At 42.8% G+C, this 21,163-nt stretch overlaps 1 protein-coding gene across 2 annotated transcripts; it reads right to left on the bottom strand.

The window, feature by feature from the left end:
• Positions 1-985: 985 nt before the first annotated feature.
• OGFRL1 (opioid growth factor receptor like 1) lies at positions 986-20,814 on the bottom strand. 2 transcript variants are annotated; one of them, XM_055433176.2, is made up of 7 exons: positions 20,425-20,814; positions 16,218-16,304; positions 15,987-16,068; positions 12,770-12,848; positions 12,604-12,670; positions 12,352-12,497; positions 986-7,518 (listed from the first exon to the last, which is right to left on the bottom strand). In XM_055433176.2, the coding sequence occupies exons 1-7, from the start codon at positions 20,671-20,673 to the stop codon at positions 6,852-6,854; spliced, it is 1,377 nt and encodes a 458-aa protein (XP_055289151.2). In that variant the 5' UTR covers positions 20,674-20,814; the 3' UTR covers positions 986-6,851. The 2 variants fall into 2 exon arrangements, with proteins under 2 accessions (XP_055289151.2, XP_055289152.2); XM_055433177.2 differs by having other exon boundaries at positions 15,987-16,065.
• Positions 20,815-21,163: the final 349 nt, after the last annotated feature.

Genomic DNA, 21,163 nt, shown 5'->3' with positions numbered 1-21,163 from the left:
TCCTTTACCGTCTGAGCCACCACGGAAGCCCTAATTTCAATCTTAACCACAGTTTATTCTTTGTTCTGTCATCCACTCTTCACCTGCCTCTGCAGATCCACACAGCCACACTCCAAGGTAATGCTTTTCCTCACCTTCAACCCCACTGTCCTGTGGCATCTTGAGCAGCCTCCCCACTTGCACCTCACAGCTGCATTTTTCTTAATAATAATAATAATAAAATGTTGCTAAAAGACTAGCCCTACTAAAGTGAAAAATATCTGTTCCATCCGTATTCATGTTGCACTCATTTATATTAAAAATACTTTTAAACGTTTGTATTAGAGAAAAGTGAAAGAGAGCCATAAACAGCCAGCTCACATATAACACATGTGAGCTGCCCTCCAATCATCCCTGACAAAAATAACTGCCTGTGTAAATAAGATTTCACCCTGCAAAACACAACATTTATTTTAGAGGATAAAATGGGAATAATGTTGATCTCATACAATAACCACAAGAAAGTCTAATCATAGAAAAACAGCAAAGTCATTTGTTCCAGCTCTTTAAAAATAGTTTAATCATGCAAAATCAACATAATGTACTCTAACATAAGGCTAGAATGTTAACCAAGATGAAGTGGCTTTTAGTCATTTTACAGGATGTATATTTGGCACTAGTTATTAAAAATAATTAGAGGGACTCTAAACATATATAGTTTCAGAAACGATCTTTTTAAACACAGCAGTAACAAGAGAAACTATTGCTCTTTATACATTTTTGGCATAACACTGCCATACAGTTACAGGATTATAAAATAAGTGTTTCATAGTACCAGACATATCCAGAAACTGGTTACAGCTCCTACCACAGAGACATGGTATTGGTGCGCACAGACAGGCACAGCATTCTATAATTCATCCTGCAGATGACGCGCGTGGTGGAAGGCCCACAGCTGCGGAAGAGACAGAGCTCACACCGGAAGGAAAGCACCTGTCTTTCTGAGAATCATGCCCATCCTCCTGAAATACTCAAACTACAAAGGGCACTAAAGTTTCCCAACTGAAATGGTGACTGGACCCGGCTGGCCATCTGTCTTAATCAGTTTGCACAAAAGAACAGTGGACAGCTCACTGAGGAGACAAGCAAACCAACTTTTTACAAAGAGGAAAACAAAAGGCTTGCAAAAGGACCTAACGCTTGGTCCAGGTTGTTGCTCTTCATTGTGATGGTTCGGGAGTCACTGGGACTTTGCCATAAGCAACCTATAATTGCCTCTCTTCCTTGGGTCTACAGCCAGCCCCTCCACTTAACTGAGTAAAAGTACCCTCAGAGGAATTAAACCTGGTTCCGGGTCACGTGATTATTTCTCTTAGTCTGTCCAAAGTCTCAGTCTACCGTGCAGTAAGCAGAATTCAGGCTTCAAAGGAGAGCGGGAATGGGACTGTTTCCAGACAGGCACTGATCCCCTCGGCACGTGTAACTCGGGGCACGTCCCCGCTGGAAAACTCTGCAGACCCTGCCTCATCTCGTCCTCACTGCGGCCATTCTGGCACTGCACAGACCTACAATCGGTTACATCTTCGTTTCAGCAGGGAGTCTCTAGCTTCTAATTTTGTGTTTCGATCGTGTTTTCCTCTCCTCCACCTGACACTGAACCCAGCAGCACTGACAAAGGTGTTCATCTGAGCAGTTGAGTGCAGAACTTGGATGTTTCTTAGGACCAGAGCTTATTACACAACTAATCTCTCTAGTTAATGTTAACTGTTCCACAAACTCCATTATAACTTAAAAATGAAAATAGGATAAACTTTATAACTTCCATGTATTTTACATATTAAAATATATAAGGTTTCTGATTTATATATATATATATATAAAGGTCTTTCAGAATAACAAGACAGCACTGGTGCCTTTTCCCTTTCATTTCATCTTTACATTGAACCATTTTATGAAGACTTGTATACAGAGACCTCTGAAAGAACAACCCAAGCAATATTTGATTGGAGATCAGAAGTTTTGAATTGGGGGGGAGGGGTAGGCATAACTGGCATTTCAATGTTTCCTGAGATGCATTTAGCTGTAATCTACACAGCAGGTGTCCAATTGCTCACAATTTTCTAAACAACTACAAAATGGTGGCGAATGAACTACTACAGGTATTTTTATGATAACTGATACCCACTGAAACAGTGTATGGAGTCATGGAGTCCCAGGTGGCCCTCACTCCTCAGAAGTCAGCAATCATAGAGTGAGACCCTGGTCACTCAGAGGAGGTTCCAGGAACCCTTCCTCCACTGGAGGGGCTGCACCCAGGGTCGGCTCCCCTTCACCCAGATGCCTTCTCTGGTTCTCAGCCACCTCCCCTTCTCTGAACTCAACTTCCAGGCAGAGTTTGGACCATAAAGTAAAGCAGTTAATTGTATCCTCCACACAAACACGCTAATTCAAGGAAACAAACATATTAAGAAACCATTTCTCACAAATAACTAAAACAATAAATTTCTCAACAAAAGAAGAAAAAAAACAGATGCCAAAAAATATTTTCTCCAACCTAAGGTAAAAAGCAAGAACAGTACTGTTTAAATGTTTCTAATAAAACTACAGCATAAAAGTCCAAATTAATTTCAGATTCCTCCAAATATCTATTGGAATTAAACTTTTAAATCATTTCTCTAATTCCATTTTCTACATCCATCTGCATCTAAAAATAAAAGACAGATTACTTGTAGAAACTGAGATATGTTTATACTGAAAATTACAGCATGTAGCAAAATTGAGAAGCATAAATAAATGTAACCATGTAGCTAATCTTTCTTACTATAAAGGCCTTTTGTCAAATATAACACATGTTTGAACACTGTGGCTAGTACACTCACTTTTGAACTGATGTTATTGATACAAATGGAAGTATCTCCAAAATGAAAAAGCACCAACCAAAGTAAATTTCACTAAAATGACTGATCTTCATGGTTTGGAATGTTCCTTATGGCAAGATTTTATAATGGAGTAAAAATTTAAATGTCTGAATAAAGCCTGATCACATTAGTTAAGGCACATCTGGACACCCCCAGGCATTCATTCATTTATAGCTATATTATTATCAACTTCAGTGATTAGGAATTTCTAAAATACAGTCTGTCCCCCAGCACAGTCTGCTGGGTGGGCTGGAACATGGAAGGAGGCAGGGTGTACTCACTGTTACCCTAGAGATACCCACACAGATCTGCTCGTGGAACAAACAGAATTCAGAGGTAAAAGACAGCAACACATGTTCACCCCTAACTTTCTATATTCTACTAACCCATGCCAACTACACCTACATTTGAAATGATTTCCAGTGTGTCTAACTCCAGCTTACCTTACATTTAACAGAAATGCCCCCAGAAGAAAACAAAATGGATATTTTTAAAGTGGGAAACAAAATAGAAATCTTCAAAATTATTCCTATAACAAAGAATCCCCACTCACCCCAAATAAACTTGAGAGCCCACAGATGCAATTAGAACCAAACAAGATCAAGACTGTCCTTTCCTCAGGTTAGAAAATAAAGCTTTTATAAGAGCCTCAATTATAGGAAGACAAAATAAAAGGGTTGATTTAGTTGCTCTATAGATTAAAAATCAACCATAACTATACTATAAACTAGGGAAATTTAACTTTAAACAATTAACCAAATACTGTCTCTCCATTGGGTCAATCAATTTTTGACCACTTTGATATGGATGTTTACTTACTAAAATGATTTTTTAAAGAGTGACTCAGATGTAACACTGTATTGTTTTCCTTTTTCACCAGCTCATTCCTTCTGTCAGATTAAAGTATAAAAACTAGAAACAAAGTAGATAATTATGTAAACATAACATTTATATTTTTAAGACTTGGCAAAAAAAAAAAAATCTTGGAACTTCTCTGCTAACTCCTGAGTTATAAGTTCTGTTTTCTCCTTGAAGCTGAAAAAAAGCAATTTTTATCACAACTAAAATTCAAAATAAAGCTATATCATATAATTTTGAACTAAGAACTGGACCTGACTTAGAGAAAGCAGACATATTTTCAGTTGTCATTATTCTTTTACCTTTCTTATAAGATTGAGCATGAGAATGTATAATGGTATAATATTCTTAAACTTGTTATAAACTTTTTCTCTACTGTACAGAAATATATCTTATCATTATATATCACTTTATAGTATTTCAAAATATTTTCACATATATTATCTCCTTTGGGATATGAATGCACAAAATATTAGAAATATACTAGACTAACCAAGCAGTATAACATCTATTTGCCATGAAACGCAAAGTAATATTTTATCAATAGCCAATACTGAGTATCCTCACAATCCATGGTACAATGATAAAGTCTATAGAATTGCAAAAATTCAATAGTTTCTAGCTATTTGGCCATGCTCCACCGCATTTTTATAATAGCTTCTCAGTACATTTCTGCAAGCACATAGTAGTTTTTTAAAATACAACACATCAGAGTCAAACCCAGAGGGTTGCTTCATGTCTAGCACACACATAAAGACACACCTATAGATCTTATTTTAAAACTACTAAATGTACAAAATATTCTTAGTAGAAAAAAAATTTAGGTGTTTATAATTTTTATCTGCAAAAGGAATGGCACTCTCTGACTTCTTTCCACTGAAGAATTCTCTCATAAGTTATTTACAGATTAAATGTAGAACTGACACTGTTACACGTGAATATACCTTTCAAAACCAGCATGGTAGAAAAAGGCCACTATTTTAAATGGAAGCCAGGCAGTTTTCCCCTTGGGACTAAATATTCTCAGATTAAATGGTACAATCTAATCAAATCCCTAATTAGGAATATTCTAAAAGTTAAATTATTGAATGAAACATTTTCACTTCTAAGGGCTCTGATATACTACTAGCTTCTAAGTAATTCAGATTATACCCATTTTAGTATCAGTCTGCTGCTTATTAATATTTTAATATATGATCACAAAATTTTGTACATTTTGTACATTATGTACTTAGAAAGTGGTGTGAACACTTTATCATGTATGCAAAATTGGTAAGATATTTCCAATGTATTATATTTCTACAAGTCAGCCCAATGTGACAACCTACTCTCATGCCCTAACCCTGCAAAATTGCTTATTGAGCTTGATGAGGCCATTAAAGAAAGAATGGGGCCATTAAAGTAAAATAAGAAACTGAAATCCAAAAGCAGAATTGTTTCCCAAATCCTAATGCTCACTTCAAAAAATAGAAGAAACATAAAACTGGTGTATTATGAGAAATTATAATGAAAAAATATTCTATATTTATTGGAATACATATATAACACATTACTAACATTCATAAAAAATAAGTCAGATTTGAGAAAGTGATGTTTTATGTAAATTTCAAGGCAATAAAATCCTTCTAAAAGCATACTATTGGTGCGTTTATTTTCTAGAAATCCTCTGCTAAAAATCCTCTGATCAAAAAAGGTAACAGAAGATGATATGATGTGATTAAAAAACAGGACATAGTAAAAACAGTAAAAATTCTTTGGGGGTTAAATGAATAGATCTTTCCTTAAAAGCCGAGGCAATTTCTTTCTAAATGAAATTAAGTTTAAAAAAAAAAAAGGTCTATTAATTACTTTCACTATATTTGTAAGTATGCTGAAGTTTTCACCACAGTGCTTGTTTTCTAATGTGTAATAATAATTAGTAACAATATTATAGGAAATAAAGCTATTTGCTCTTACCCAATTTTGACACATTCTGTGCTTACTAAAACTGAATACATGGAATGTCAAATCTACTCTCAATTTCAAGGTCTGACAACTGAGATGCAGCAAATTGTATTTTTTTTTTTTAAAGATACCCTGTGGGCTAAGCAATATGAACTTCATAGTCCACATAACACTGAGATATTCATGGTTTCAGGGACCACTGCCTTGTTGCCAGTACAAAATGCATGCGTTTTAAAAATGAATAATTTCTTCTCTTATTTTTAAATTATTTAGTCATTTGCATTCAGACACAAGCACCAAATTTACACAGAACAGCCATAAAAGGCAAGATTTTCTTCTTGGACTTTTGCATCAAACTTTGTTTTTAAGCACATTAATACAGAAAAACATGTTTATTTTTTTAAACAAAGCAAATTCTTGAAATCGTACAGTTGACAGGCCCTTCCGTCCCGTTCAAACGTCACTGCAGGAGACCATCTGAATGTCTAGATGTCAACACTAAAATGCATGTGCCGGCCGACATGGGTGGCTGATGACAGTGAGGCAGAGGGTGGAGAGAGAGGATAGGAAAGACAGCGGGACTGACAAGCAGGGGAGGGGCGACTCCAAGTCTCCAAGAACATCCATCCTCCTTACCAGAACCTGAAAGTAAACACGCTGAGGTGCTGTTAAAAAAAAAAAAAAAATCCAAATTCCTTTCTGAAAACCTCAAGGAGGACCAAATTTTTTCTTGCAGCTTAAACATAGGAACCTTTAAATCTGGCAAAGGTGTAGCCACATAATGAAATCATCCTCTCAATTTCCTCCAGGTATAGTACGGACCACTCCAAGAACTGATGCCCATCGCAGCTATATCAAACACTCCATGATTACTTCCAGATACACTGAAAATAATTTAAAAGGAATTGTGTACGGGATGCGAAAACTCACATGCCCAAAGTGTTACAGGATACACTCATTCATTGGGTCTCGTCTTCAGACTTCTTTTTAAATATTAAATTCACAGCCATCCAGACTAAAAACCAGGTGACAACTAAGCGCTGACCCCAGGACTCGGCAGCAGCCCGCTGCGCTGGGAACCGCGGCCTCTGCTGCTCAGGACCCGCCGCAGCCTCCGCTCCCGGGGTCGCCGGCGTCTGGCCGCCTGATAATTCAGGGCACCGCGGCGTCATCCAGGGAACCCGCATCGCCCGGGCTTCCACCGTCTTGGCTCCGGTTGTCACCCGCTTCATCCTTCTCAGAGGGACACGCACTCTCCTTTTGCTCCTCGGGGTGAGTAACTGTCTTCTCTGCCCGAGTACTGGAACTGTCCGCAACCCCGTTCTGCTCCGGGTCTCCGGGCTGGGAGGCCTCGCTTCCTGGCTCCGCACTGGGCTTGTCCGTCTCCTCTCCTGACTCCTTAGCGGCCACTTTTTTGTCTTCAGCTGCTTTGCTGATTCCATGCGCGGCTGAGGAGGCGTTTTTGGAGTCTTTGGGTTTTTTGTGCATAGACGTCTGGCCGTGCTGCCCTGCGGTGGGCGGGCCGGGGGGCTTCTGGGCTTTGCTGCCCTCGGGCTGTGCCTTCCTCGGGGGTCCCCAGATAAAATTCTCCGAGGGCGTGTAATGTTTCTGGGCAAACCGTAGGAGCTTTCTCCTCTCCCTTCTGTCTCTGATTGTGTACACGAAATATTCCAGCGCGCTCTGTTTAATATTGGGAATAGTATTTTCCACCAGAGCCTCATGAAGGATAAATTTTACAAGAGGAGATTTAAAACTTTCATATCCAAGCTCGCCGAGGCTTTTCAGAATACGAGTGATCCTCAAATAGTTGTGCTGAGACCTGGAAGCAGGTTGAATAAAATGAAGGAAGAAAATTATTTGGGAAAGAAGCCTGGGAATGAAAACCACTGGGAAAGTACTTTTGATGGAACTGTAAATCATGAAAACATGCCTTGTAATGACTTTGCTAAAAGGCGCATTAGACTCCATGAAGAAGCATAAAACAGAAGGTATTAAACCTCTGGACCTCAGTGTAATGCCAATCTATATAAAACTCAAGTATATAAAATAAATTATCCCTGGTTTGTTAATTCTTCACATTTGAAAAACATTTAGATTCAAAATGTATCCCCACGGATGTTGAATATTATTTATAAAATACAGTGAGGATGAATATTGACTACACAAAGGTATCATTCCTGTCGCAAGTAACCAGTGCTGGGCATTAGCTACCAGCCGAATGTACGATTTCCAGAGTCAGCTGGTCTGCAGACTCCACCATAAGAACCAACTCAGAAGGAAAGCAGCAAAAGCCATTCTACCTGGCCACAACAATTCTGACAAAGGATGCAAGACTGACTTATTTAGCACAGCAGAGAGCATGGGCTTCGGAGTCAGAACTGAACTCACATCCTGGCTCTGCACCTGCAGCTGCATGAAATGATGGCATCTCAAAGGCTCAGCATCCCTGTCTGCAGATGGGAAAAAGGGCCCACACCTCCCTGAGCTTGTAAGAATCAAACGAGCTGACCCATAAGCTGAGAATGCAAAACTTAAATATTAGACACTATTTAATCATATAAATGTTGGTACTGGTATACTAAGGAGCACCACACCGGTACCTATCATAACATAATCTCCCCAACTCTTTTCCATCTATGACCTCTCTCGCCTCATCTTTCCCTATCACAGAACTGACAATTTTGCTTTTAATGCCATTGATTCCAAAGATGCTTCTTTCCCTAGATTGCACTAATTATCTTCTTTGTCTGAAAACTAAGGCCATTATCAGATGAAAGCCTTACAAACCTATTCTGTCACAATTCATAATCTCACCTCCCTGACCTCATTCAGCCAAGAGTTGCTTTATTACAAATACCTGGCTGTGTCCAAAAGGAATCCTCAGGTCCATGTATTCATCACGTGTCATCAACAGCCCAGGTGAGTTAGTCACCCAATACTGCCCCACAAACACCACTTATTCCTAACTTCCCTAAACCTCTTTACACCTCAGGCATTGAACTTTCTACAAGCATCACATATACCTGCCTTAGCTTCCACAAATGCTTGGTATTAGGAATAATTAGCAACTTATCTGGGAGGAGTGGAGAAGGACACTGAATTATTTGAGGAGTGGAAGGACCTTGTTCCGTGACCTTATAGTCTGAGAGTTAGTTTGGACCAAACTAAACAAACCCTCAGCGATTCAGGCTCACCAAACATTGGAAAAGACAACTACAATAGTTTTCAGTGTTTCCATTTTTCTGGATGTTTACCAAAGTAGTGTTCTCTTAATATTCAACTCTTTGAAGGCCAACGGATAAAACAGCACAGATAATGCTTCAGTTTTATGAATCAAGTACCAGTCTTTTGAGACAATAACAATTTGAGTGAAATTAAGACAAGGTGCCATCAGCAGCAGGACCAACCTAGTAGTTAGGGTAGCATCCACATAGTCTGGCATCCCTGGTGGCTCAGACGGTAAAGAATCTGCCTACAATGAGGGAGACCCAGGTTCAATCCCTGGGTCTGGAAGATCCCCTGTAGAAGGGCATGACTGCGCATTCCAGTATTCTTGCCTGAAGAATTCCATGGATAGAAGAGCTTGGCAGGCTGCAGTCCATGAGGTCGCAAAGAGTCAGACACAACTAAGTGACTAACACTTTCACTTTTGCTACATAGTCTAATAACTTGGTAGTGAAATCCCAATGTCTGCTTTCTAAGTCTATGACAAAGAGAGACATGGTAAAATGGAACAATATTTTCCTTTAAAAATCCCAAAGAGGAATTATATGACACAACAAAATTTACTATATTTGCAAGCCGCTCAGTTTCACATATCCAAGATGAATGACCAAGATAAAATTTTCTCTATCAACACATTCTCCAATTTAAAATAACAGTAGAAAAGGACAAACACTTGGGTTAAAGTGAATAAAGATCAGGATTATGGAACAGAACTATACAAGAAAGAAACTGGATGTTTCAGTATGATTTGAAACAAATGTCACCAAGAAATACAAAACACCTCCACTATCCTAATACTGTGAATAGACTCTGGGGTGGCAGAGCAGATAAAAGAGAGAAGCTGAGCTTGCAGACAGAGGTGAGGGCAGTGAGAAAGGCTGAAATATTTCACCTCTTTTAGTCATGGTCGCTTGTTCACTAAACTTTATTTCACTTGACTTTCTTTTAATATTTTTCTCTGCTGGACTACTATAAACACGCTGAATCCCCTGCTTACTCTAAAAGACTCAAGATGCTATGCAGATTAAAATACACAAAAAAGCTGTATGCAGTACCCATGGAAAGGAAAACTGGTGGTGGGAAGAAGGAAGCAGGACAGGGCGGGAAGGGTCAGGTAACAGTCAGGCTCCCCTCCGAGTCACAAGCCAGAAACTCATTTAACGAAAGCCTTCTGCTTCCAACCACCAATTAAGAGTGGTGGAGACAAACCCCAGGGAGGATTTAGGCAGACAAAAAAAAAGTCAAGTTGGAAATGGAGGTTCTCTCAAATAGCATTCGTGAGCACACGGAAGATGAGACATCATCAGATCCTCTTCTAAGGTTGACTCTTGCCATCTTCAGGTCAAGAGACTACCCGCACACAGCTGTCTCTGAGGGTATGACACAAGTGCCAGAAACTCTGTCCGGGAGAGCTCTCTGCATCACTTCAGTGTAAGTGCTCTGTCGTCACTTAGTCGCTAAATCATGCCCGACTCTTTGTGACTCCATGGACTGTAGCCCACCAGGCTTCTGCATCCATGGAATCCCCCAGGCAAGAATGCTGGAGTGGGTTGCCATGTCCTTCTCCAAAGTGCTCTGTATAAATCAAATTTAACTTGAGTTATGAGTTAACAGGTCTTCTAGTCAAGCTCATAAAGTTTTATGCCCACATCTTGAGTGTTTTACTACAAGTCACCATTTTAATAGTGTTGATTATAAAGAATAAAGTAAATAGAAGGCTTGAACATTAATCCTTCTACTCATTTTAACAAAGCAAGATTGAAGTTGTAGAAAAATACACACCAAAAATTAATCAATGTACAAAATGCTGTTTGGGGCAAAGACATATTTCTTAGGTTAGTTTTAATTTTTTTCTCTTGGTATTTGCCCCATTCAGCTAATTATAATGTGCTAAAAATGTTTTAAAGTTGTTGGTTTTATACTCCAGTGCTCATAAGTCACCCTATAATTAAGAAGAAAAAAAAAGGCCAGTTTGCATGCAATGAAGATAATTTTTTAAATTCGGATATAAGTATTAATGAAAGTTATAAACATCCAAGCAAAAGAATACAGAAAATCAGTTCCAGATAAACTGCTAAAATTTTCTTCACAGGTGTTTGGATTTATTAACCAAAAATGGGCTTCTGATTTTGACCTATAAGGTGATGATTCTAATTTTCTCTCTTTCTAAAATGTATGAGTACCTCTCAAGTCTTATAAAGTGGTTTTTTCAGTAAGTCCCCTACATACACATGAGTTCACTCCAAGAGCATGTTTTAAGTCCATTTTGTTTGGAAGTCCAACAAAGTTAGCCTAGATATCCAACGAACATAATTGGATATATAGTTCAGTTCAGTCGCTCAGTCGTGTCCGACTCTCCACGACCCCATGAATCACAGCACGCCAGGCCTCCCTGTCCATCACTAACACTGTACTGTAATAGGTTTATAAAACTTTTCACACAAGTAGAACATAAAAAAAACACAAAAAATAAAGAAAACATTTTTAATCTTATAGTACAGTACCTTGAAAAATACCACCTACACCACTGCTGCTTTTATACTTGCCTCCAGATCTCCTGGGCTTGAAATAAAGATACTGTACTGCTGTACTCTATACAGTACTGTTAAGTAAAGTACACAAAAGCACCGCCACTTGTAGAGGATGCACACACGGGACAATCTACACCAGACCCATGAACTAACTTACAACATGGGACATGTGAACGCACGTTTGCACCTTTGAAAGCTCACAGCTTGAAGGTTCATATGTAGGGGACTTACAGTATATGTCACAGGCTTTATTATGGACTTGATCTAAGAAGGCACAGTGCCTGAGAAGCAGACCAAGCTACCAGAAGCATACAGCCTAGGAGAGGGGTCTAGAAAAGTGTATACAGACAACAACCACAAATGCTGAGAAACATTTGTATAAGGTATAAACAGGGAGTGAGGTTACACTTGGCTGTGGGTAGTAGAGTGGCTGCAGGAATAAACAGTTCCAGAACCAAGCAGCCATATTTCTACCTGGAATATTGTTCTTTTTTTTTGCTGTTGTTGTTGTTACTTCGTTTTGCTTTAGAATATAGAACAGGTAATAAAGTGCATTTCAGATGAGCTTTTGAATTCAAATCTATGGGTCCATCTACTTGTGGCTCTGTGTGCCACAGTGAAGTCGCTCAGTCATGTCCGACTCTTTGCGACTCCATGGACCGTAGCCTACTAGGTTCCTCTGTCCATGGGATTTTCCAGGCAAGAATACTGGAGTGGGTTGCCATTTCCTCCTCCAGGAGATCTTCCCGCCCCAGGGATTGAACCCGGGTCTCCGCATTGTAGGTTGACGCTTTACCACCTGAGCCACCAGGAAAGTCCTAATTCTATGTGCCATAGACAATTCCAACCCAGAGAAAACCCGTGCCTTGGGGACTCGCTGCAGGGGCTCTACTTACTCATTCAGATGCTGAAACCTTTCCTGCCAGTTAACAGCCCGGGCAACATTTCCAGTTTTATCTATCAGCTTTATTCCAAAAAACTCTAACATCATTTTATAAGCCAGGAGGAATCTTCTAATTGCTTCCTTTGTTTTCTTGAATTCCTAATGAAAAAAGAAAAATTCGGTAGAGTGACTCAGAGTTACCAGGGCCATCAAACGGCAACATTACTTTGGCTAACTCACTTGAAAAGAAATCAGCTTGCCTCACCTCAATTTCATAGGTAGTTAGTTCTTTAGCATAAAAGTTCAAGCCTTGTTCTCTCAGGGGGAAAAGCCTATGTTTTAGAGAAACAATATTTGTATATTAGTGTTCTCTGGGAAGCACACATGATTAAACAGGTCACGGTTCAAGAGAGAGCAGGCGACTGACTGACCATTGGATGTAGGTGTGGTTGTGTTCCAGCTTCTCGTAGTCCCCTTTCCACTTATTGAGAACTTCTTCAATGTAAACACCTGAAGAGGAAAGATTCAGAACATGAACCAGGTGTCAGAACATAATTGAAGGCAGTTTGAGACTGCATCACTTAAGCTTTGTGCTAAAACTTTTTAAAACATAATAACAGCACACAAGAGCAATGCCTTTATAAGGTGAAAACCCTATGCCACAGACTCAGTGGTGAAATAAGCCTAACTGAAAAGAAAAATCATGGTACCTCAAATCGCAGAAAACTCTACTGGACAGTTACTCCAAAGTAGAAACTGGCAAACTATGGCCTGCCATCTGTTTTATAAATAAAGCTTTATTGGAACACAGCCATGCATATCCATTCATGTATTATGTATTTAAACAGTGGAGCTGAGTAATTGCAACAGATATGGTATGGCCCACAGAGCTGAGGATATTTACTCAATGGCCCTGTACAAAGAATGTTGGCCAGCCTCTGCCCTTGAGGGCCACTGAGTTCTTTAAATACTAGACCAAATAAAAATGAAATGTATCCCAGGCAAAAAGGAAGGAAGGGGTCCAAGGTGGGAGGGAGAGAATACAGAGAAAGGTCGGAAAAGGGTAAGGAAAGGGAGGAAAGCAAAAGCAAAGGCAAAGGTGGTGAGTGCTTCCTAGCGGCAGGACTGGCCCGCAGTGCAGCCAGCCCGCTGAATCTGCCCAGCACTGTCTCCACCCAGCATTTCTGGAGCACTGCTCCTCCTGCTTTACTACTGAGGAAACAGTGAGATCGGCTCAGTCACACACCAGCAAAACCAGGAGTGGAACACAGGTCTTTATGATCCTGAAACGTAAGCCCTCTTCTTCACTACGTTCTGTCCTTCTCCTAGAAGAACTTATTCGGGCAAAATTCTGCTTCCCAAATCTGGCTAGGTCCTCACAATTGACTGCAGCCACTTAGTCAATTTTACAGACAAAGACACAACAACATAATACCATTCTAAACATAGTTCATCTCACTACTGTTTCCTCCTGCTGCTGCTGCTGCTGCTGGTGAGTCACTTCAGTCGTGTCTGACTCTGTGTGACCCCATAGACGGAAGCCCATCAGGCTCCCCCATCCCTGGGATTCTCCAGGCAAGAACACGGGAGTGGGTTGCCATTTCCTTCTCCAATGAGTGAAAGTGAAGTCGCTCAGTCGTGTCCGACCCATAGTGACCCCACGGACTGCAGCCTACCAGGCTCCTCCATCCATGGGATTTTCTAGGCAAGGGTACTGGAGTGGCTTGCCATTGCCTTCTCCAACTGTTTCCTCCAGAGGTCACCAGTTTATATCAGAGAACCTCACACTCAAGGTTTTTGGTAAAACGTTGCTAATTAATCCTCAGCCTATTGAAAACATTTACCCCTATGATTTCCCATTTGTTTTCCCTTCCATCTACCCTTCCTCCTACTTAATAAGTAAAATACTGGGCTGCCCAAAAAGTTCGTTCAGTTAGGGAATCTGTTTTTCCATACAGTTCTTCATGAAAATGAAAAATAGTCCTTTTATTTGTACTTAAAACATAACAAACTTTTGGTCAACCCAATACATGTCATTGCAGGTTTATGCTTACTAACAAGTGTGGTGTGTGTGTGTTCGTGCATACTGGGGAGGAAAGTGTGAATTAATGTAATTTATATAATAAACTAGAATAACATTTTATGTGGCCATACCTACAACTTCTGACCCCCACTAGTCTTATAAGATTTCCAAATAAATTTTGTGATAAAGATTACCAAAAAAAAAAAAAATTCATTGCTTTAAGTTATTGCTCTAAATTACTACCTCAAAAATAAATTCACTGTTAGAAATATATTAAAAAAAAATTAAACATTGTCATTATCTCTATCTTCAATGTGTTCAGTATTTGAAGGCATCCCTTTGGGTAAATTTTATCAAAGTCACATCAGAGTCAAATTAACAATCTACCACTGCATTTCTTCAAAAGTTTTTCTTACCCCAGGTCCTAAAAAACCAATTAATTAATCTCATTTCAATTAGTATATAAAGCAGTTTCCACCATTAGTAAATACAGCAGAGCATTTTCACCTAGAAGGTTCCTTCCAAATCAGGGCAGACTTCTGGGACACCAGAAAATAACTAAAGTCAAGCGGATCAGGCCATGTCAGCAATACACCCTACTTCCCAACTGGTTTGTCTGCCAGTGTACAATGTAGGGAATTCCTTAGGCATTTCTTCAGGCAGTTAGTTCATCAAGAACTAACTTGGTTCTGCTTTGCAACCCATGACCCTCATTCCCTGATTCACCCTGCTATGAATTTGGCTCAGTTTCCACTGAGATCAAAGAGCCGCAGCCAGGGCCATCTGGTCACCTCACAGAGACAAGGGCTCTATGGAGAGCAGCCATCTTTCCGGCTTGACCTGGATAAAGTGAGGATGTCCACCCTGAACCACAGTCTGGTGCCGGGGGCAGTCAGGCATAGGTACCATGGGGACTACACCCGCTTGCTGCAGGTTTAGAAAAGACCCTAGGAAGGCACCTGCAGAGCTGTGGAGGGCGGGCTTATCTGACAGAGTTGTGTGGAGACCTGCAGTATGCATAGTTCCCTCCCTCGGATACTGAGACGCTGAAGTGGGGCTCCTCTAGCTTCCTGACCTTGAATCTGAAAACCAACAGGGAAGATGATCCCAATAGAAACATTGCATTCAATCCTGTTCTAAAGACTTTTGGGGTATGGCACAGTGAAAGGAACACTAAATTCTGGAACCGAGACCCAAGTCTATGATGGAATGAACCAACCAACCAGTCATTCCAGCATCAAGATCCTGCGACTTCATCTTTAAACTGTGGAAACTGAATTCATTCTTCCCTAATGTTTCTTAATAATCTGATACCCTAAGGTTCTAGAAATCTCCTTTTTTCCTCTCACAAAAATGGCCCCCACTACCTTCCAGATAGGAGTGAACACTGTAAACAGGTTGTGGGAAGGAATTGATAACCCTCAGGTTACTCCTCCAGAATCTACTGAGTGGATGCTCACAGCTCAAGGGCCTAGACTCTGGGGACACAACGGACTGCAGGGCAGAGTCAAGCCAGACGACGAACCAACACGCTGAGAATGGACCGAGCAGGGAGCAAACAAAGAATAGCTGGTGCTGCTACTACTATTTAAAGTTTGCTTTCTACCAGGTAGTGGATTACTCACCATCGGGCTTAAATGGAATTTTATTCTTATAAAAGCGAAGATTGCTCAAGTCATTTTGATAGCGGATATCTTTGAAGTTCTGCTAAAGGAAAAAATAAATCAATCTCAGCACATGGACATATAAAAAAGGCACAAGGACCTTCCTCGTACATTTGCTCGTTGGCACCGTAAAATAACAGAAACAGAAGGGAAATATTTCACAGTTTAGAAAAAGTCATTCCGTAGTCTTACTGGGTACTGGTGTCGGTATTTGTACAAATCCCTCGCAGCATAAAAACTTCTCTTTGGCTTGGCAGGTGCTTCATTGGAATCAGTCCCCTAAAATAAAAGGGGAAATTCTGTTTACATTTTGAAGCAAGACATTTTCACTGAGGAATTTTCAGAACAAACTTGAAATAACAAGCACACATAAAGAAAGGCTGAACAGTATCCAGCTATCCATTGAGTGAAGATATTTTAAATGTCCTTTTAATAATGCTTACTAGCAACATTTGTTGGCTCTCTCATTTCCTGACTTGAAGCCAGTAACATTTGTTCTGAGGTGTTTTACTAAATAAAAAACTTTATTATTTACCAAAAGCCTACAGAAGCCAAATATTATGGATCAGTATCTATTAGAAACAGAATTTACAATGAATTCAAGACCAGAGGTTAGACAAGTGATTTTATGACAAAACTTATTTTAAAAAATTTTACATAACATGAAAAGTGTTAAGATAATAAATCAATCCTACAAAGGAGATTGTCATCAATCTTGCAACGTTTAGCTGTACTTGGAAGTCAAATAATATTTGTGAAGGGAAAGGGGGCTTTTAAAACAAACTAAATAGCTTTCTAAACTCCATCCTTCACAGTATATAACAGACACACAAAGGCATGAGTAACCTTTGGTTAATTCAGTGATAATACAATATGATATAAGGGGTGTGTGTGTGTGTATGTGTTAGTCACTCAGTCGTGTCCAACTCTTTGCGATCCCTTGGACTGTAGCCTGTTCGACTCCTCTGTCCATGGAATTTTCCAGGCAAGAATACTGGGGTGGGTAGCCATTCTCTTTTCGAAGGTAGCAGATTTCAAACATATACACACAAAGTAGTATAATTCTCAGCTGGAATGAACTTCACACTGTAGTAACCTATATGTGGTAGTTTACCTACACTTCTAAAATTCTAAACAAAATTCCCAGCCCCACGGCAATTTTTAAAGGATAAGATAGAAGTCAATATAATCAGTTTGCATGCTCTTAACTCCACGTGTTATCATAATATACAAGAATGTGCTTTGGGTCGAGTCACGCAGAAGGGCAAAGAGACTGCTGAGGAAGATGAAACAGATGACAAAGCTGAAGTCTGAATATTCATTAAGAGGTTTGCCCACCTTTCCTCATCTGCCCCGCCCCCACTGGTGTTGACAGTCCGGCATCCTCCACGCAGTTTCTGAACCGGCATGATCTCACTATTACTACAAGAACAGAGCGGCTTACTTCAACTCCAAACTAGCTGATGTTTAACAATAGCTGCTCCTTACATAAGCAAGGAAAAGCTTATATTCTGGTCCTCAACACACGTTTCAAAATAGCTCTGCCTAGCAGGTTTCTGGATCTCTTTAGCCTATGCTACAACCCCATGATTCATCATCCCAGAAGCATACAGAAAGCACTTTTCCACTTACCAGGCACATATATTATTTCATTTGATTCTTATAACCCACCTGGCAGGCCATCAGGAGTACTTCCATCTTAGAAACAAGGGAACCCAGGCTTAAAGTAAAGTTCAATAACTATCGCCCAGAGCCCAGCGATAGGGCCAGACAGAGAACCCCAGGCTGGAGGCTCCAAGTCTGACTAATTGGGTCTGAATCAATTTCAGCTCCACCCAATGCGAAGGACTGTCATAGAAACCATGGTGGAATATCAACAATTCAAAACTAGGAGTCAGGACACTCGGGCTGACTCTTTAACTCTGCTGCTGACATGTGAGGCTTTTAACTGCATCTTCATTTGATCATCTGCGAAATGAGAAGAATGACTCACGCCCTACCTATATTTCCCAGGGTTATGCTGAGAACGCCTGCCTCCTCCAGGCTGTAAATGCGCCAGCCTGCCAGCATCATCCGTAATCCCTCCCCTTCCTGCTCCTCCAGGCTCTCCTCCCCACTCCCTTTCACCTGCTCAGCCACAGATTTTGTTCCTTAATGTTTTATCACTAATTCCCATGTCCCCAAAATTTCCCTGTCTTACGGGTCATTGCCTTCAGCAAACAAGCTGTAGCATCTCTAATCTTAAACATGCATCAACTGGGACTGACCCAAACTCCCCTCAATGACAGATCCATAGCTCTGCTCCTGTTTATAGCAAAACATCCCCAGAGAGTTGCCCATAGTCCCTGCCTGTCTCCTTCTCTCACAACCCACCCCAATCAGGCGATCATCCTCTGCAGGCCATCAAAATGGCTTTTATGAACATCACCTAACACATTCCCGTCTCACTGAGCAGCTTTCCCAGTGCTCCACCCAGGTGACTTCCTAGCAGCACTGGGCCAGCTGACATCTCTCCTTCTGAAACACCGTGACATGCCATACCTGCCCCGGTTTGCTTCTGCTCCATCTCACTGGCCGCCCCTGGGCAGCCTCATCTTTGACTTCTCTCCCTAACATGGTCTCCATGGAGCAGTGCCCAGGGCCTGTACACATTTCTCATGCTCCGTGATGACCCCAGATCTTCCCATGACTTTAAATACCTCCATTTTTACATGCTGACGATTCCAGTCCTGGACTGAGGCTTCAATCATAATGAACTACTCATCAACTCCCCTCGGATGTCTTATAGGATATTGAACTCAAGGATTCTTGATTCAACCTCTGATGCTGCTCGCTACCTCAGACTTCCCCGTCTTGGTTAATGGCACCGTCATTTGTCAAATATTCACTTGGACTAGGAATACAGCAACAGAGCTGGTGAAAAGTAGTTTTTCTACTTTTTAGCAGTCTAAAAAGTAGACTGGGTTAGACTTTAAAGGTCCATTAGTTCTTGCAAATGACCGTGGGGAGTAGGGAGCAGGTAAGGTGGACATTTAAAAGCAGCATTAAAGAGTAGACATTACATGGTGATCCTGACAAGAAAAATTAATCATTAAAGGGGAAAAGAAAAGATTGAAGCCATCTACCATTTACTGGGGTTGTGATTAACTGATTGAAACATGAATTATAAAACTGTTTCATATAGATGGACCAGGTTAGTTGGACTGAATCTGAGCAGGTGTTTTGTTTTTGTTTTTGTTTTTTTGACATCCCAAACGTCTTCATTGAGATACAAGTGGAAGGGAAAAACAATGAATTCGCAAGGCAAAACGACCAGCAGCAGGGGCAAAGAGACAATCAGGTCTCGGGTTCTGCCTCAGGTGACAGGCAGACTTGGGTCTGCAACTCTCTCTCCCTGGATGATCCTGGGCAAACTTCTCTTTCTAGGCCTCAGTTTTCTCCAAAACGGGAGTTCAAAAGAGCAGCTGCCACCACCCTCCACTCCCAAAATTGCAGTTGGAAAGAACATGTGTATAGCACAGAGCCTGCACAGTTTGCTGCTGACCCAAACAGATGATTGTCAAGATGGATGAGGCAGCCTTCCTGTAAAATATACCTGCTGATTCCTATGCTAGAGCCAAGAGACCTTAGTCTCCACTTCCCACCCTCTTCCCCTCAGGGCTGAGGAGGAGGGCCTGACCCAGTACCCCTGACCTGTTAGAGCTGAGCCAGGCGCTCTTTAGAGGCTTGGCCATGCAGGTCCTCAGGCGCACTTTAGAGGCTTGGCCATGCAGGTCCTCCCTTCCAAAGTTTCCTGATTTTTCAGTCCATCAGAGGTTAGAAGGGTTACTAACCTCTCCTCCGAACTGAAGTAGGCAGATGACTTCAGCATATCTGGATCAACAAGTCTTTTGGGTGAAAAAAAAGATGTTTGGAGCATGCCCTGAACTCCCGGGTCAGAAGGCCTGACATGGAACTCTGGCATTTTCACGTCGGATGGGGACCTTCCAGAGATTCCTAAAGGCTGGAGACTCCGCTGCAGGGAGAGGGCTCGCTGCCCCCACCTCATTCTGGGTGATTTTTTTTTTAACCAATAACACGCACTTGACCGGTTTTCACCATCCTCTATTCTCAGGCAGGTTACCCCCACCCCGCCTTCCATCACCCGGCTGCGCTGCGGAGGCTGAGAAGACACTCCTCCAAGTTGGGTTCTGCCCGGGGGGGACCCTCCGGCCGGTGCCCGCGCACAGGCCCCAGGCCGTCCGCGGGCGGCCCGGGGCGACCCCCGCGCGCAGGGCCTGGGTCCCGGGGCGGCCGCAGCAGGACGAGCCGCCGCGCCCGCGCCCGGGCCCTGCGCTCGGGGGTCGCCCGCGGCCGCCCCCCCGCCCCACCCCGGGCCGAGGCCCCGGCGGCCGCCTACCTGCTCGGCGCCCGCCGCCTCGGCGTCCGGCTCCGGCGCGGGCCCGGCTCGGGGCCGGCCGCCGGCTGGCTCCGAGGGCTCCTGGGGCTCCGCGGACTCTGGGGGCTGCGCGGGCTCCCGCCCCGGGCCCTCGCCGCCGCCCGGCCCCGGCTCCTCGAGCTCGGGCTCCGAGTCCGTCTGCCAGGTGGAGTCGCAGTCCTCCACGGTGGTGGGCTCGCGCACGCTGACCCCGCCGAGCAGGTTGCCCATCGGAGAGGCGGGCGCGGGGCGCGGCGGGGCTGCGGGGCGCCGGCTCCGGGCTCCGGCTGGCGGCGGCGCTAGGGCCCGGGCAGGGCCGCGGCCGGGGCGCTGGGCGGCACCTCGGCGCCCGGCCCGCTCTGCCTGCGCGCGGCGAGCGGCGGGCGCAGGGCGGGGAGGAGCCCGCGGCCCCGGGGCCGCCGCCCGCGCCCGAGCCCGCCCATCGCTCCCGCCTCCCGGCCCGGCGCGCGCCGCTCCCGCCGCGCTGCCCCTCGGAAGGCCCTCTGCCCTCGGCCTCCGACCCGCCCCGGGCTTGGACCGGGGTCCGAGGAGGTGTCGCCGTCTGCGGGCGACTCCCGTCCGCACCCCGCCTCCTCTCCCGGCCGGTTCTGGAGGGAAAGATGGATTGGCCGCGGCAAGAATTCGCAGCTGCTGGGGACCGGGCAGCACATCCACAGAAAACCTACGGGAACTGCGTCTGGGCAGCCACTCGCGGCGCCGC

Source organism: Moschus berezovskii, chromosome 10, assembly GCF_049115385.1.
Source record: "Moschus berezovskii isolate FMDL1 chromosome 10, NW_MosBer_1.0, whole genome shotgun sequence".
Classification (NCBI taxonomy): domain Eukaryota; kingdom Metazoa; phylum Chordata; class Mammalia; order Artiodactyla; family Moschidae; genus Moschus; species Moschus berezovskii.
The sequence above is the reverse complement of the archived record's forward strand: the minus strand, read 5'-3'. Positions and strand labels throughout refer to the sequence as shown.